We start from the raw sequence: 19,635 nt of genomic DNA, 5'->3' as shown, positions 1-19,635 counted from the left end.
AATCACAACGCGGACGATTTGTTCTTCGTGTTATTAGAAGAGAGCGGGAAAAAAATTGAGTTTAATAGACATACGTATGGCATGCATGTGGATGTGTTCACGTATTAACAAAATCCAATAAAATATATGGCTAGACATCATGTTGGCGCCTATTTTAATTATTTCATACATGAACTACATATTTGATCACTGACTATAATAAATCGGCATTTATAATACATGATATATGCCAGGCACACACGGTGAATTGCACAGCCATACACTCGCACACACACATCTAAATTCTAAAAGTATAGTCGAAGATGTGAATAAAATTTACAGATAAATATGGCATGTGGTGAAAAGGTGGGCGTTCAAGAAACAGAAGAAGCGAAAAAAAAGTACTTGAAAACGATGACAACCGAAAAAAAAAAGAATTATGAAAAATAAATCGAACGAAATTAAAAGAAGCAATAACACTTGGAAACTGGAAAGAAACTTTGCCTAACAATTAGTATTTGAAGGCATTTCGTGCGTGAGAGTTCCATGAAATAAACACGAATTCAAATTCGCAACAACAAAAAAAAAAAGAAGACGTAGATAATAAAATCCGAAACTCTTGACTGATATGAAAACCGCTCCATATAAAAAATATTATGTGTATGCACTTGTTTGCTTCAATGGCGGCGGCGGGAATATAACATTATCAACCGGATTGTGTAAGCGAATAATCTGAACGGAATCACTACCATTTCAGCAACCCGTTCACATCACCTTTTCTATATGTAACTATATTTCTAGATAGGTTTCCACTCTATTTTGCTCATGTGTATGAGCGAATCGGTTTTTTTGTTGTCTTCTTCTCTTATTTCAATCATGCATCCTGCTGAATCGTGTACAAAACATTATATTGAATTCATAGAAAAACATACACACAATGAAATGAATCATTCTAATTGTGAAACGTGTATTTGTATGTTATATTTGTTGTGATTTGTGATATTGTAATTCCGAAGGAGCAATAAAAATATCTAATCTCATTTCGATCGCTGATCTCTGATTATTACTTTGCATACAATTCCTTTCGCTGCCAATGGTATTAAACCATTTTTTTTAAAAATGTATATGTGCTTGAAGTGCAATTAGATTCAATCAATAAAAACGGTCCACTTAAACATTTCTGGTGTGTGTTTGTGTCGCTCTGTAAGTTTTCCTTCAATTTAATTAGCGGATGATGTTATAAATTATATCTTATGCACGGATATTATGCCACTACAAATAGTTTACATTGTGTGCATGTGTAATGAGTGCACAATGTCACATATTAAGTATAAGTTGTTTTATTTTCGCAAATCACCGAAAAAATCAGCCAACAACGTTTCAAAAACCGCACACCGCTTTCCCATAATAAACCATGCCGTTGTCGTTCATGCTTAACCTTTAACACGTATTGTGTTTACCAATTGTGAAAAATCGACGTGAACGAATCAACCACAAACACCGTGACACTTATTAATATTGCTGGTTCGCCGGTCTTTTTGCGAGTGTGTAACACAATCAGATTGTTGAAATAGCCATCAACGTCATAATTTCGTTAAATTGCTAATTTTTTTTTTTGCACGAACTAAAAAGAAACCGAAAAAGAAAATGAAAACAAATAACCGGCAAAATATATTGCAATTTATATTTCGAATTTTTTTCGCCTTTCATTCCATTCGATTTCGTTCACACTCGTTGATGCATTTACGTCTATCGTACTGTCGTAAATGTTCATGCAAAGTAATTCTTGACTTGGTGTGTGTGTGTGTGCGTTTTTTTTCTTTTGCTTCTCTTTTTTTGTCGTAAATAGATGTTTGCGCGATCACATCGACTTGTCATGATTATTGTATGCTTTTGAGCCTGGCGCCATTCTCCAATAGAGTATAAAGTAAGCAACGAAAAAAAAAACCACATCGAGAAAAAAATGTGAACTCTGTGTATGCACAAGTATTTTTGCAGGTATTTACTGTTGGCATACAGTATTTAGAGATATATTCAACAGCGGCGCGCATACAAGATACGTACGAGTCAACGGGAAAAAAATGATTTTGTTTGGTGTACGTTCTTTTTTTCGTGTTGTTGTAATTTCGCGTTTTTTTTGTGTTTCATTTATTTGCCACTATTTATAAGTAGCATCTGGATCAGGTGGCGCCGTTCAAACTATATATATTTATATAGTTATAGTGTAATAATGTTAACTGCACGGTCAAATGATTCGTTGTCGTCGTCGCCGTTGTTGTCGAATATAACAAGTCATGTATCGGCGCGCGGCTCATTGAAAATTACAATTGATTTGCATTGGAAAGTAATGGTGATAATGGATGAAAATACATATATGTATACAAATGCATTTAACAAAAAAAGAAAAAGTCGTCTTTATACGTTTTTTTTATTATTCTTCTTCAATTAGATAATTTTCGATACAACATTTGTGGCGCATCACATCATTGATGGCTTTGGAGCCGGCTAAAAGTAGAACGGAAACTTAAAAGAGCAAAGGCGACATTTAGCTCGCAACAGTAATAATAACAAAAGACATGCATGTATGGAAATGTCACCAATTATCAATGCTTCCTCGGTTTGACTCCCCAATAATGGGAATTACAAAAACGCGTCGCGAGCGAAAACAACAAAAAAAAAAAGATAAGATACTGACAAAAGTCAACGTTAGCTATGTATATATTTATATATGGCAACTTATGATTCTGTCCCGCTTCTACTGGCGCCATCTCAATTATTCGAGGCTTAAATGCGTTCGCATTTTTTTCTATATAAACGCTGAAGCACCGACCGACCGATCAAATACACAACCATGCCAAGACGGTTCATGTGTGTGTGTGTCTGTTTGTGAGTGCTTTGAGTGATGTTTTTTTTCTGTTAAAACTCATCCGTTCTACAGCTAATAGACGGTCGTTTCTGCTGTTGCTCCGCGCTATTACTGCTATGTACACATTTCACAAATACCAACGATCGAACAGAGAGCAAAAACAGCGAACACATTGTGTGTGTGCGCCCGCTTCTTTTTTTCTTCTTCTTTTTGTTATTGTCGGAATTTTGACCGTATAAATAAATTTGTATGTAACCATGTGTAAAGTATTTCACGGGCGCCATGTACCTTTTTCAGTGTTTTCACATTTTTCTGATCATTTTCGCATCAAACGATCACTAACAATTTACGAATAATTATTTTCGAATAACAAACAAAAACAATAAAGTCATGATTGAACTGTTTTTTTCTTTCTGCAATTGATGCAATCGCCGCAAGAAAACTGGGTGGGATCTCAATTTAATTGTTGATGCACGAAACGAAAAGCCCAAATTATACATTTGAATCGATCGGAAATCGGTTTTTACGATGACGTCAATCGATCGCATCTCAACAACAAACATTCAAATTGATTTGTATCGATTCTTTTCATTTAAAATCCCTTTCGCAAAATTACTATGTTTTTTGTACTCAATTCTTTAACATTTTGAGTCATTTTTGGATTGAATATCGTCATTTTCAGGTAAAGTTTGTTAAGCTTAAATAATTCAAGTGTATTTTTTGATGATGAATTTATTTAAGCGGAAAAGTCAAGCACAACGTGTGTCACAAAGTGATGAACAACAAAAAAAAGAAGAACAAATGTTTAATCAAATAAAAGTGAATATAATTTATTGGCCATCTTATGGGATCATGCTTTCGCGCGAAAAATCGAATCGTAAATCATTTTAAACTTTCGGCGAAGATTTTATTTTGTATTTTATTGGCGATCCATTTAATTGGACTTTTTAGATTAAATGTGATTTCTTGCTGTAGGTTTTTTCAAAGTGTTTGACATTAAAATGATTCAAAACTTTCCTAATCTACAATAAAAAAAATTATGAAAGGTCTTTAAACGATACACGATCAACCGAAGACGCACAAGAAGAAAACATGGGCATGTAATGTCGATAAATTTAATATTTATACACAAACATAGTTAAGAATCTTTTAATATGCGTTTTTGTGTGTGTATTCGTATGCTAGTGCGAACGCTGTTAACTGTCGCCTTAGTAAATGATCTTGGTGACAATTTTCTTGCAGTCAAAATGTTTCAAATGCGCGGAACTGGTTACGATCACATTTAAAATGTCTGTTGACTAAATTGAGGCGGCTGCTTTTTGTCAGAAAATTTAAGGCTATATCGGATTCAATTTGAAACGTTTAAAACACTTTGAAACGGCGAAGAGAGAGAAATAGAGAGAATGTGTGTTTCAAGTGGATTAATGTTTTTAGTATTTAAAAGAACGTATTTTAAAAGCATCAATTTGTTGGATTTGTTGATTTGAGCTGTGGATTACATTAAACACATTGAGATCAGTTCCAAAATTATTGAGAGAAACGCCAATTCAAACTGAATGAGATTGTCCAGATGATATTAGTAATTTTTCATTTTCAAGCCTCACCAAGTATTCAATGAAAATGACAAGAGAGAGAGAGAGAGAGAAAAAAAAATGTTGAATGATGGCCAATGAAACTGCTATAATATCGGCGACAAAGCATTTTTGTGTATGCATCGGAAATTTATCAAAAACCACAATCAATGCAGAATTTAACACCCTAATTATGAACATTTTCATAATTTTTCGTTTCTTTTTACTTTTCGCAAACTTCTGTATTTTAATTTTGTTTGCGTTGGCAATTGGCCAGAATACATTTTGAGCTGAGTGAGTCGAATTGGATCAAAAAAGTATTGGGACAAACGCACATACGACGTTTATATACGTATTCGCATCGACAAACACACGTAAAACCATGTGGTTGAGCGAAATGAAACATACGCTTTGCGCACAGCAAGACAAGGAACAAATGCGCGCTTCATACTTCAACAGAAAAAAAAGAGGTGTGAATCACTATAGCATGTTACTGCAAATTTGAAATTTATTTTAATAGTTATGTGAAGCGAATACGTCGTCATTATTATGGCATTATTAGCGCTGATAACGATCGTCACACACATTCAATACTCTTTTTTCCCTTCTTCTTTCATTTCGAAAGCAGCACAAATATTTCAATATTCTCGCAATTTCACCACGAACATATTTCGAAAATGAAGTAGAAACAAAAAGACAAATAATATATTTGCCAGATGAAAAACGAAAGCCCACAATAAAAGCGATGCGTATATGTGTGTGTGGAGGATGAGAGAAAGTGCGGATGAATCGTGATCGGCAATATTCAGAAAAGTATGAGCAATGATTTAATTATAAATAAAATTCTTCGTACGTAATCAATGATCTTCATTTGAATGTTTTACGTGCTGATGATGTTTCAATTTGAATATAAAGAGAGAAGAAAAAAAAAACTGTTCGTTTTATGCTTGATGTGAGAGAGAATTTTATGTGAATTTTTTTTCTTCAAAAAAAAACCCGTTATGTTTTGGCACGACGGGAACTATTCATGAAAAAAAATGCAATAAAAAAGAAGGAAAAAAACACATTCGCAAATAAAAACGCTTCTGGCGATCTGGCGAGCAAAAAAGTTCGCGACATGTTAAAAATGTATGTTCCATAAAAGAGAATGCATGGCACTCAATGAACGAATATATTCCGTGTATGCGTTTTTTTTCTCTTCGATTTTTTTTTCGTTCGTCCGAAATTGAGTGTATGTGCTTTTGCTTTGAAAATGCACCTCAAATTGACCAAATGACCTGACCGACTTGCACGGCAACGCTGAATATTACATCATTAAAAATCGATTTGTTCTACGACAGTTCGGGGGTAAATAAAATCATTTTGTGGCAATCAGTTTTATTTGTTGTCTTTCGATAACATCAAATTATTTCGTAATTGCATCGACCCAACGAATAGAGTAATTAAATAATATTCAACCAACAGAAATGCGTTCTCTGTTCATTTTTCCCCTCGATTTGCAAAAAAACACATGAAATGACGCATGGCTTGACGATCTTTCAAATGGTTTCCATACAACTTAATGCCAATAAAATGTATAAAGTATATTCTTACCTTCACCATCGGTACTTAGTGACCCTGGAAAAATACTAGGATCACGTACACGTTCTTCGCTTGGTGCTCGATCTGAAATGAGATTAAAAAAAAAAATTAAACAATTTAGAAAATTCACATCGCATTAATAAAAAAAATAATCTTTTTTTTTGCTATCTCGCAATTCGCGAACAAAATATTAGTCATATTACAAAGAAGCAAAACATATCTCATATACCAAATCATAGTTCTCAGAAGATGTTTAGTAAAAGGTTCATATTATTTTAGAAATTCACAAGAATCTGATGAAACACCTCCAACGAGAAGTCATTTGACATGATGAATAAGATATATTTATCGCAACTCCCTTTATGATCAAATACGAACTGCGTACGAGCGATGATAGGAATAATCACCAAATTGCATGTTCTTAATCAGTTTGTTAGAAAATATTACCACAATAAACCGATAGTGAACGAACTGCACGTATATTCGCATTGACTGCTATAGACTCGTTGGTCTGAGGAGCAATCTTCGTCGACGATCTATTGTAAGAGCATGGCATTGTCTAATTTATGCTGATATTTCCGTGGTCCTTGCTCTACTTTGAGCGCATCCATATCGATTCAATCAATTATTTATTAATGCGAAGAAGCCGATCTCACAAAATAATGATCAACGAGTGTTTTTTTTTATTGCTGATTTTCCGCAATTTTTGACAAATTACAAAACCAAAATGCGATTTGAATGCGTGGCTTTTATGGAAAATTACACAAAACAATGAACACCCATATGGTCATCGATGAAGAAAGCAAAAGGATGAATAAATTCAAGTTCAAATGAAGATCATCAATATGCAAATTTGCAGACATCGTTGTTATGGTATCATTGATTTTATTTACATTCCATTTAGCTGCTGCATTAAATGTCCGATATACTAGATGTAGTACTAACTACTCGAACAAATAAATTTAAAATATGATATTTTGGGTACCCTTGTAAGCTATACCTCCTACGCAAATGTTTGAATGATATCGATCAATGGTGTCGCACCGGGATGTGCACCGGCTATACCGTGTACCGAACCGTATTCATGTCATGAATTTCATGGTATACCATTGAAAGGGCTATGGGTCTTGCAGTCAAATTCTCCTTTTCAGAAGATATTTGTACTAATGAATTAAAACAATTAGCGAAATTAAAAATTTGGTTTTTTTCAACTCGAAATCATTCGAAAATGCATTTAAACATTTGAATTTAAAAGAAATATATGTCATAATTTTTATCTACTTCACATACAAATGATTTAAATGTGATAGAATGCACACTCTGGCGATTGCAAGCCTTACATGTTTTGAGAGAATTGCATCGATACATATTGAAATGAGTTATTGCTCGCTTGACACAAAACGGCAACAGCAAAAAACAACAACGTTTTCGATAAATTGAAACAATAAACTATATTTATGTCATTTTGTTTATTTATACGTCAATAAAAATATGTACGGTACATTCAACTTTTGCGTTATTTACTGACTGAATTTCACACGGTTGCAGACGACAAAATAATAAAATCAAATAAATAAAAGGAAGAGAGACACAGAGAGAGAATGTGTATATTTGGTTTTAAAAAAATAAAAAAAATGTGCAAAGTATACAAAGTGTTACTGAGTACGGCGATTGCAACATTGTGATTGCAATGCATTTTTCATGTGTTTCTCTGTGTGTCTTAAATTCATGCCTGTTTCGCAAGTGAAAACAACTGGCGACTCTTTTTTTTACGGAATTCTTCATCAGCAAATCACTGGAAAATAATTGCTTGATTCAACTTTTAAATTTAGATTTTGAGCTCATTGAACGGTTATTTCTAGAGGGAAAAATAAATTAAGCCTGAAAATAATCGAATTGACCGCAAAACCAAAATCCGCACATTTGAAATTTCGAATGGATCAATATGTGTTCATCTATTTGATGAACAATTATTTGTTATCAACGTTGAAAATGCTTTTGTGCGAATGAAAGTTTTTTTGTTACCTGACTTTTGCTCGATGGTGGCAAATAAAATAAAACGATGGCAACGAATCAAGGAGCGAGAAAAACAAAACATATGTGTTATATTTGATAGGAGGCGCCGCCAATAAAAATCAATCTTATCGGATTGGCGGGTCATGTTTATTTTTCATCCGACACGCATACACAAAATAAACGGGGATATGGCCCTTACGACAAGATGACAAAGTACGGAACGACCCAGTCCAACTGCAACAGCATATGAACACTATTTCGGGCAGGTGCCTGTCCTTAAAATTTCCATCGCCGATAATATGCGGTCGACGACGAAATGCATAGAAAAAGGATAGAAAATAATACAGGAAAAACATACGAATCGAAATTACGGACCATGTAAAAAAGACGATGCACAAACAAAGGAAAACAAAAATTATCGTCGTCGTCGTCGTCGACAACTAGACGATAACAAAACTGATGAGAGAGAGAGAGAGAAAAAACTCATGTTTAAAAACCGATTATGGATTTTGCCTGCTTCATTTCGTTCTTTTTTCATCCTTCTTCTTTTTTTCCATTGCGTCAATATGTTAGCATATTATATTTACAGTCATCTTTCGATTTGTGGCATAAGTCTTTTGTACATTCGGTTGCGTGGCGCTTGTGATTTGAGACATTGAGTATTTGTTAAATGGGTTCCAAATGCTGAGCAATGTAAAAGGTGAAACGCATTGAACTTTAACCATATATACTCATGCACCAAATAAGCGCCAACACCAATGCTGTACGTTATTTTCTTTGAATCAGTTTTTCATCGTCATTTTGTTGTTTTCTTCTCATTTCGGATGCGTTGCTTTTTTCTTCCATACATATTATTGATAGAATTGAAATCGTCGTGCCACAGAATGATTGAACAGTACACAGGCAAAATGTATACAACCGCATATAAATAAAACCATTGAATATTTAGATATGAGAAGAACGAAAAAAAACGAATTTCATTTATAAAAAAATGTCCAGAGCAAAATAATCGATTGAGTTCATGTATATAAACTCGTTCGCTTTGATTCACATTAAATCGAAATTGTGTTGCGTTTATGGGCTACATTTGAATTTTCCTCTTTCATATTAAATGTGCTTGTGTGTGGTTGATGTCTTTGAAACTTTTTCGTCTAGGTAAATAGGCGAGACTGTTCAAGTTGTATCGTCGACATCTGTAATTTTACGTTTGAAAATGAAAAAAATAGAGAAAATAAAGTAGGAACATTTCCCAAACAAAAAAAAAAACAATTTAACGGCGTCACTTTATCTTGACGCGTCTCCACTTATTTTGTCTGCTTTTTCATTCGATTTGATTGTTTTTAATATTGTTATTCAATTTCATTTCGAAAATTTGTAAATCGTCGACAATCCTTGATAATAGCCTCTTTTTTACTTATTATTATCTATCTCTGTTTGTTTCTCTTCGGTCGTATCATCGGTTCGATTACGAGTGATTTACAGAGTAGAAACATAGAATATGCGGTGATAATTCTTACCTTCGGGCTTCAGTCTTTCCATGGCAAATAGTGAATAGGGAGGTGGAGGTGAATCTGCAAATAAAAAGAAGAGAAAACCATACAATTATTCAATTAATCACAAACATTTTCGATGGGTCATATTATTAATGAAGTTGAACCGCTAAAACGTTGAACGTTGTCATAATTTGAATAGATATTCGGCGATACATATAAAAGAGGGGAATCATGTCGTTTGTATGTTGTAAATACATCATGATTTATTTGCAAAATTCCAATCGGATTTTTATACAATAGAAATAGTGACGAAAACGACCGCACGAAAAATGGAAAGAGACACAAAAAAATGTACATTTCTTTCGAGGATGACTAATAAAAATGAATAAAAACGAACATAAAAGAAAGATATAAATACTGTAGTATTTGTTCAAATCGGTATTTAAGAGAAACGGTAGATCAGCTATAAAAAAAATTTATTACAAAATTTTTTTTTATGGCTGACATAATACACACCACACACACACACACCCATGCAATAGAGGCATGGCCAATAGAATTTAGAAATGGGCACATGCAATAAACCATCTCATCATCGAAAATTCTGACCGGAAGATGAGACCATAAAAAGAATTTTACTCGGATTAATGGAATGATGAGAGAGAAGAGACAAATTGAAAAGAGATTGAGAGAGAGAGAGGGCGAGAGACACTAACACACAAAACAATGGTTATCAAATTGTGTCGGACACATTTCACAAGTGTATATGGATGTAAGTGAGGCAGTACAAATTCCGAGACCAACGACACATCATCATCGGCAATGAAACAGGAAGCACATACGTGTTTATTATTAAATATTTAATGCGATGTTAGATTAGAATTAAATGACGAATAACCATGCGAAATTTAAATGGAATTTCAAAAACACTTTTTAAACACAAAATAACTATGGATTTCTTAGTGCTTAAAATGCCATTCTTTGCTTTATACCGTATGTTAACCGAATACATGACATATACAGCTCGACTATCATTTCATGTAATTTATATCATTCGCGTATATTCTATAATCATGGAGACAACTTCCTTTCCGCTTCTAACCATTGGCCGCTTTCAGTTGGATTTTGTATGTATTCTTATTAAATCGGCGCTAATTTCGCATAATCCAGGCGTGAGAGAGAAACATTGCAGAGGCAGCATCAGGCATTTGGAAGGAAAACGCTATCAGTGGTAAAGGCACGCAAGAGTCACATGTTGAATCAAATGATCGTTTTAATGGTTACAAAGAATGACCATCTATTAGATATATTTTACTAAGTCACAATGACGTTCTTTTTTTATCGTGCTCTTGTAGTTGCATTTCGTGCGTGTACATTTTTTTGCTTTTAAGTTCTATGCACTCAAAGCAGATAAAATAAAGATAAATTCCATCTCTCGCTCTCTCGTTCTCTAAAAGCTTGATCATTTTCATGGTACATTGCAATGTGCGACTGTCATTGGCTATGCCTAACTTTTGATAAACTGTATCAGAACCAGTTTTTGTTCCCTGTTAATATGATTTCCCTCTTTTTCATCTCGATTTTGTCCACCGAGCGCGCGCACCTCAATTTTAGATAACCAATTAAACAATTTAAAAAAAAGAGACAGAAAAGAAAGAATCGAATAATGAAAATAAACCAAACTTCGATACGAAAAAAAAAACGAAAAAAAAAATTCAGAAACAAGCACAACCGATTAAATGTAATGGAATAAGACATGCAATGCATGAGTGCAAATCATAGACAGCATCGTGGACACAACATGGCCCAACAACAGCAGCAACCGTCAGATGTGTACAATTAGCATAGTACATAAACAAAGACTACAATGAAATGTCACCTCTTTTGTGTCTGTATATATATAAGTGGATGATCAGACATACTATAAGATTGCACTAATTCATTTGATTCTTGATTTCAACCACAAAAACACATCGATGGATTGTTTGACTGTAGATCGCATTTGGAAACGATGAAAAAAAATACCGGCGAATAAAATGCACAAGAAGAACACACACCTATAAGAAAATGGTGTGCATTTTTTTAAGCATTTAAACGATGAACGAGAAGATGAAAAGACTCCAAAGCAAACAGTAGTTTTTCTTTCTTTCCCTTTTCAAAGAATCAAGCTCCAAAATCAAGCAACCGATTGACATTTTGCTGCATTTAATAGTCATCATCTGTAAATTTATTGTGTCCACACGGAAATTAAGAGTCAAACAGAATGACAGAATGTATTTAATGCATTGTACAATGTGTGTTAAACTGAATAAAATACATGCATTTTGTGTCTTCTTTCAACTTCTTCACAAAATATAACCGTGTGCGTGTGTGTGTGTGTGTTTGTAGCAAGAATGCCAATTTCCGTATCACTTACATGTATGGTTTTGTCTGTTGCTATTTGTGGTATGCATGTGCATTTGTGCATTTGTAAATTGGGTATTGAGAATGAAGCGCACATGTATAGTTCTTTCATTGAAAGAAACCGCACAAACAACAAAAATCGAATGGGATTTCTCTCTCTTTTTCTTCATTTCCAGAAATCAAATAGGAATGTAAACGCCACATGAACAGAGAGACGAAAAAAAAAAAATACAGAACAAACAAAAAACACACAGCCAAAGAGATTTTAAGAGGAGTGCATATCTGACAAAAGATAACTGAAACATTTTGCCGGTTTTCTTGGTTTTTCTTTTCGCTTCTTCTTGCCATTACATCGTCGCCTTCTTCGTTGGCTCTTCGATTTTTCTTGTTTGGGCATCGGAAACAGTAAAAGACTAAGCTAATGGATTTATAATATGGCCAAACCATGCACAATGTATATATTGTACACATACACGGACAAATGGTGCGTGCATATCGGCCCAGCATATCGATGCACATATTTGTATTTGGAGACTTAAATGGAATGATGGTGCATCATTGTGCACTGTTCTCGGTTCTGCACTGAAGAAGAGAAATGAAGAGATGAAAAGTTAAACATCTTGTAAAACTTTTCAATTCAACAGTTGCTCTTGGATGCGCCATTCTTTTTTTTTGTACTTCACATCTCTGTTGTATTCGATTGTTGCTGCTGCTGCTGTTCTTTTCCCATTTTTTTTTTCTTGTCTCTTTTCACTAGCCTATTCGTTCCCGTTTACCATGGCTTGGACGAACACTGTGTATGCGATTCTTCAGAATTCTTTGTATACTTATTAGGATTTTTCTTCGAACATTGTGTGTGTGTGTGTGTTGTTGTACCTTTTCCCTTTGTTTCAGTTTGCACAAAAAGTGACCGTGAGTAAAAAAAAAAACACGAACTGAAGGTACAAAGAAAACAAACAAAACTAACAACGTAAATTCAATGGTGGAACACACGAAAAAAAAACAACAACAATCACGAAGCCGAAGAAACTTCTTCAATTCCAAGTAGAGTTTGACCATAATGCATCCCACCAATTGGTTGACAGATAAGGATTACAGAGGATCTCTTTCTCGTCAACAACAACTGTAATTAATATTTTTTTTTATATCACGTCAACGCTGTCGTTTACTTTGTTTTTCGTCATTTTTTAAAGGTTCCACACCAAAGCTATCAATCTCTATTAAGAAGCAGTATATCTCGCAAAAAGTTAAAGTTTCCCGTTTAAAAAATCTGAGTTATACGAAAAGAGTTACAGCATTTTGTTGTTCAGTGGATCACTTTAAACCGATGAACATCTGCATACATTTTGATCGCACTGGATCTGCTTCGGGGGGAAATGAAACGTTCACTGCACTATCAATATGTATGTTCAACGTTGAACGAATCAATGATGTAGATGAGTTTAATGTTTGTTCTTTTAATGTGATTCACAGCATAAACAATCTGTGTAATTCAAGTGAGAGAAATCTATTTTCGTTAACTTTCGAATCGAGATGATTTTCATGAAAATATTGTTGCGTTTTTGGGTTGATGCGCGTTTCAAAGAGGAAAAACACACACACACACACAACGACGAAAGATTAATTTAATTGGTAAAGCCAAATGTAATCGTGAGATCATATTCGGCATATATATATTTTCAACATATATCGGAACCGTTATGAAAACTAGTGTGAAAGAATACCACTCACACATATTTTGGTTTTGTCTCTTCATAAATCAAATGTGAATCGATTATGCTTATACTCACGACGGAAATTATAAAACATACGACGTCGCTCATACACACATATGGCAACTGGATTGTATGTTTAACATACAAAATGTGTTTGGCCTACGCATTCCGTATAAATCGATGTCTTCTCCGCAAAAAAAAAAAACATTACTACGTTACCTAAAAAAATGAACAAATAGTAAACCATTGGATAGTGTTTTTTTAGCTCTGTGTACAAATTGACGGGAAAAATGGTTTTCAGCGTCGATTTTATTTAAGTTTTTGTTTGAAATTTGTAAATGGAAATAAAACGATGGCGATTGAATGAATTATAAATGCACAAAGCAATAAATACTCAAATAGTGTGTTAAACACAAGCTCGAATGTTTGTGTATGAATTATAGTCGGCCATAGTTTGATCTCGTTTAAACATCGATCTTATATATATATAATAAAAAACGTCGATTTCTTGAATCCCTTGAGATCTTCTGATCTCATCATTTTAGCATAATTATAATATCTATCTCCTATCTAATGAGAATGTCAGCATGATGTTTTGCCGTGCGAAACGCAAATTTTTTTTTCTTCATCCAAATACCGCAGAATAACGTGTGAAGAAGAGAGAATTGAAAACTATACTAGAATCAAATTTTAATCAAACACAATTTATCAAAAGACGCTGTTTATATATTTGAAGCGATCACATGGAAATGAGTAGTGGACAAGCTCACTTATATGGAATAACATTTGACTTCGTCCATTGTAAAGTAACGCTGTATTCAGATGTATGTTGTTGTGTGTGCGGGAGGGAGAGAGAACATCAAACCGATCCGGTGACAACGCGAAATGACAAGCGCATGACATTCGTGGCTACAACTGATTTCATTCGCATTATTGTGAATAAAGAATTGGTTTGGTTATTGATAACAACCAATAGGTTTCTCAAACAATTTGAGTTGCATTTAAAAAAAAATTTGATTTTTTTTCGTTAAAAAAACGATTGCGTTTTGTGGCACGATCATAACGAGGTTTAGCCTAGCTATAGACCATAGTATTCCTGGCGTAAGAGAAAAAAAAGATCTGTGCGGTCTATGTATGTTGGTGAGCGCATTTTAATGATACCAGGACAATATTCTATTTGAAAATCGTTTGCCGCGTAATAAAATAAAATTTTAATCAATTCATCGATTTGATCCGTGATGACCAAAAAACAGATACAGGAATATGAAGTATCCAAAAAAGCAGGTTATTGTTTTTATTTCATGTTTCGCTATTTCTTTTTGATCACGGCTCTAATACTCTTTAGCATGTATTCGAATCAAAAACTGTCCACATTATACATCAAATGTGGAATAATCCCTTTTGTGAGTGTTTTGCGACCGTTTGACGATTTGTTCGTACATGTATGCTTATTCGCTCGTATACATAGTATGATTCGATTTGATCGTTTTTGCCAATATTCGGTTTGTTTCATTACATAGATATCTGTTATTGTTGTTGTTGTTGTTCCATGTTCGATTCATTCTTATTTAAATTTATTGTGACCATTCAAAATATTCAAAACTGGATTAGATGACTTTTTGAATAAGCGTAACAGACATAAAATTTACATAAATATTATGTGTTTGTGCGGTTCTAAGCCGTCGTCGAAAGTAATTTTTGAAATGCAAACGATATATTTGCCAACAACATTTTGGCATGCGAGCTATTATACACATTGGAATGAAGTGGAAAGCAAGAAGAGAAGAAGAAAAAACACGGTCCAACGTAACGCGCATGAGAACAGCTAATCAAACAAAAACAAAAATTACCACCTGATTATTAAGGTGAAGTGAGAGCAAACGGCTCTTTAATAATATTTAATTTACAGCTCAACTATGTCATTAATCAATTGTACGATTTTGAAGTGGTGTATGTGTGTGTGCTTGTGTTTTTGCAATTTCGTTGGTTAGCTAGGCGATAAAGTGATTCCATTTCTAGATCACTCGATGTGTGTGAATTGCGCGGCCAGCATCAAATTAACGTGAAGTAGTTAGTATTTCCATCGTAATTTGGTATTTATTGGATAGCGTGCTGAGTGGAATGGAGAGAGAGAGAAAATAAGCAAACAAACAACCAAAAAACTACCACAAAGTAAAATTATCCGTTGGCCGATTCTTAAGTGATCATTTTCAAAAAGAGCGAGAGTGCAAATCTGCTAAGGCCCCAACAAAGAAACCGGTGACACAAGATACTAATTATAATTACGTGTAATTGCATGTTTCGATGTTTCATGTTCGATTTGAATAAATGCAAAACGTTTAACACAAAACATCTGCGATTAAGTGCGATTTTTCTTATTATTTTAACCAAAGGGAAAAAACCAAGTGAGCTTGTCATCGAAACAAAGCCAAATCAAATTATACCAATTGACACAATCAATTATTTAAAAAAAAAATGGCAAATTAGACGGAGAAGAAAAAAATTGTATTCCGATCAATTAACATAATGGGGTGTGATCATTAAAAAAATGTTCTTCAATATGTATTTAAAATGTCATTAAAATGATATCTGGTGCTGCATTATTTAAAGCATAAATATCGAACAATAAACGATAAAAACAAATGACAATTGATTGTAGATGTTACATGTGGCCATTTTCTTCCGTACCGATGTACATTGCTGTGTACAAGAAGAAAGAAAGAAAACGATAGATGTTCATCGTTAATGGGGACCACACAAAGCATTTTTTTTTTCTTCAACTAAAAGCTTGCCTGTCAGCCAGAGTATGAGTGTGTATGCGCGCGTCCCTGTGTGTATGTGTCTTCAAAGCGAAAGTATTCAAATTCGAAAAAAAAACACGTACATACGTACACATATACACTGAATGAGCACCGATGAGTACCTTTGGCTTGGAGTATATGCCATACATTTGAAAGTATGCACATATTGCAGTCATGTATTTACAGCATTTCATTTGTTTGTTTGTTTGATTCTATTTTATATTTAGTTCGTTCACTATTTATTCAATTTTGCTAAAATTACTCGTTGCGCGTGCCCATTTCCTGGCGCCAGCAATAAGTCTTAATGTTGTTTATGAATGTAATTAGTTACACAAAGCTGTTTCTTGCTATTGTTACTAGTTGTAGTTCACATATTGCACTATCAAATATATTATTTGGTTGTGGTTTTTTTTTCTCTACAGTTCTCTTCATTATTCGTTCATACAAAGCAAATTTACGTTTATTGCTCGAAAAATAAAATCAAAACGAAAAAAAAAATGTATTTCGTTGTTGTGGTTTGATTCGATCACATAAAATGTTTCGTTCTTTTTCTTTTCTTTAAATGAAAGAACTTTCTATAATGATGACTTCTATTTTCTTCATTGTCGAAAAGATTTGGTATGTATGCAACCAAAAAAACGAAGAAAAATTAGCCAAAATGATTTTTTTCAATGGTCGAACAATGTTTGACCTTGGAATACAATCAGAATTCAATTGAAAGCATTATCAAACTTAAAATATTCATTTCGTTCTCACGACACACGAAATGTACTAAACGTAATACTCTTCCGTAATATCATTTGTTTTTGTTCGTCTCTATTTAACGAAGCTAAACAACAAACACACAAAAACGTTTCATTCTTCCTTAATACATATCAAAGGTCTTTGTTTTATGCCGTGTTTTTTTCTCATTCTCTTACATTTATTTTCGATTGTTTCAAATGTGAATTCCTGTATGCAATGGATACGGGAAAAAAAGGGAGTGAAATCAAATAAAATAAAAAATGAAAACACACATTCACGATGAGTCAAATGGGTTAGTGTAAATCCAATTCTTGAACCCAAAAGCTGACGAGAAAAGATTGAATTATAACACAAACGGAGCGGAGGAGCAGACGAGAAAAAACGAACAACCGTAGAAAGAAGGAAAAAGAGAGAAAAAAACGAACAACGAACGAAAAAAAAATATAAAAGCATTAATAGTAACGTCCATGTGTTTATGTGGATTAAGATTCCATACAAATTACATAGTAGGCGCCATAAGAATGCTATTGAAATAAAGCCGGCTCGACTTTTGAACATAAAGGCAAACACAAATAGCACCGACCGATATATATATATATATGTACTTTATATATATATATAAATACGTTTTGTAGGAGCGAGTTTATGAACCGAACGCAAACGCATAGTGTATGTATTTCTTCAATCGACAACGGCGACGGCGACTATACACATGCACTGCCCCGTATCAGTCTATAAAGTGTATAATGTGTCTGTATAAAAGTACTTGTGTGTGTATATATATTCATTTGCGCCTGAATCGACTTGATATGAAATCGTACAACCAGAACATAAAATGCAAAACCATTATATAAATGAAGATTGTGTGTATGTGAAGCGAAAAAAAAACCTTGATCAAAATCAATTTTCTTTCTATCGGTCAGATTGCAAGCACTCACTAAATGCTGCAACAATATGGAAATCATAGCCGTTTGCTTTCTCATATATGACTTTTTTTTCTCGTTTGTTTGTTTGTTTGTTTGTTTGTTTGATGTGCACATTAATGTGCGATCATCACATACAACCGAGCAAAGTGCTCTTGTCGGCTATTGAGCATTTCAAGCGGTGAAGACGAGGACTGTCTCTCTATCTTCATTATTGAATACCACAAGCAGCAACAGCAGCAGCAACAACAACAAAATGGCATGTGATAGAAATGAAGACGAAAAATACCATACATATATATATATATGTCTATTGGAAATGAATGAAATAAGAGGAGAATGAAAAGAGGCAGACAAAGAGTAAATCACGGAGAACACTATAATTTTTATGAAGACGCCAACAGATTGAAAGCAGATAGTGAGAACGAAACTCGAATTCGGATTTCAATGCAACAGATTCCTCGATGTGTGTGTGTGTGTGCGTGTGGTTTGTGTATCGATTCATTCTTCGTTATTGGCGGTGCCGTAAAGTTCACAGCCGTCATTGTGTGTCGATTACTCTGGAGTCTTTTTTTAATGTTGTTGTGTTTTTTTTTCACTGCTTCTTCTTCTTCTTTTTTCTCTCTTCGGAGAAATACTGTGGTTTCAGTATCATTTCATTTTCTTTTAAAGTATTTAGTTTCTCTTTTCTTTTTTTTTTATCTTTCTGATTATTATTTTTTGTCTCTTCGTTGTTTTTTGAGCGCCTTTGAATTGGGCTGGATACAAATTTCCGTAAAAAAATGTGATCATCGATCATTGATGTGCTTAAGCATCATCGAATAAAATTCGTTTCTTCTGTTTCTTTCGTCTGCGTCAGTGGCGGACGCTCTTTATACTTCGGTTTTTCATTTGTAACCCTACGTCAGTACTTTGCACAATCATATGAGACATAAAGCAAATTGGAGCCGTATGGCGAGACAAACTGAAAATAAAAAACAATTTTTGTTGACTTTTAAAAGCAATGTACGATTGCTTAATGTTTGGAATGAGATGTATTCTCTTTCCCCTTTGAATATATATCTAAACGAATATCTGGTTTCAGCTTTTCTGACACACACACACACATTCACACGGCCACTTGAATTGAAAACATTACATTTGTCAACATTCATTCGTGCTTAAAAGTTTAACACTTTAAGATTTTAACGACAATTTCATTCACACACCGAATGATTCAAATATGATCGACACAAATATATCAGTCACCTCGATTTATTATTTATAGCACGTGTTTGTTTGAACAGTTTATGTTTTTTTCTTCAACTCAATTTCTGGTTTTCGTTTGGTTGAATGAATGTACTACACTCCCCCAATTCAAATATCATTATAGGTTGGTTTTTTGTTGTGTGAGAGTAATCAAAAAATTACAACCAAAAGTAGAAAATAGATATTTGGAATCGCAAAATATTCAAGTCATTTATTCGTTTGATAGAGCATATTATGTTTGGTGAAACGTTTTGCTTGAAACACCATACGGATTGAATATATCATGTATGAGTTT

General features: G+C 33.8%; 1 protein-coding gene across 1 annotated transcript in view; it reads right to left on the bottom strand.

Moving 5' to 3' along the window:
• LOC116346828 (mothers against decapentaplegic homolog 6) overlaps positions 1–19,635 on the bottom strand; it is a 33,564-nt gene that overhangs the window by 9,194 nt on the left and 4,735 nt on the right. Inside the window, exons 2-3 of the mRNA XM_031777066.1 lie at positions 9,531–9,584; positions 6,010–6,081 (exon numbers count right to left, since the gene is read on the bottom strand). Coding sequence (XP_031632926.1) covers positions 6,010–6,081; positions 9,531–9,584 — 126 coding nt within the window. The remainder of the gene's footprint in view (positions 1–6,009; positions 6,082–9,530; positions 9,585–19,635) is intronic.

Source organism: Contarinia nasturtii, unplaced genomic scaffold, assembly GCF_009176525.2.
Source record: "Contarinia nasturtii isolate CC-2019 unplaced genomic scaffold, AAFC_CNas_1.1 Cnas_scaffold_1699, whole genome shotgun sequence".
Lineage (NCBI taxonomy): Eukaryota > Metazoa > Arthropoda > Insecta > Diptera > Cecidomyiidae > Contarinia > Contarinia nasturtii.
Note: the sequence above shows the minus strand (reverse complement) of the source record. Positions and strands in the feature narration are given on the sequence as shown.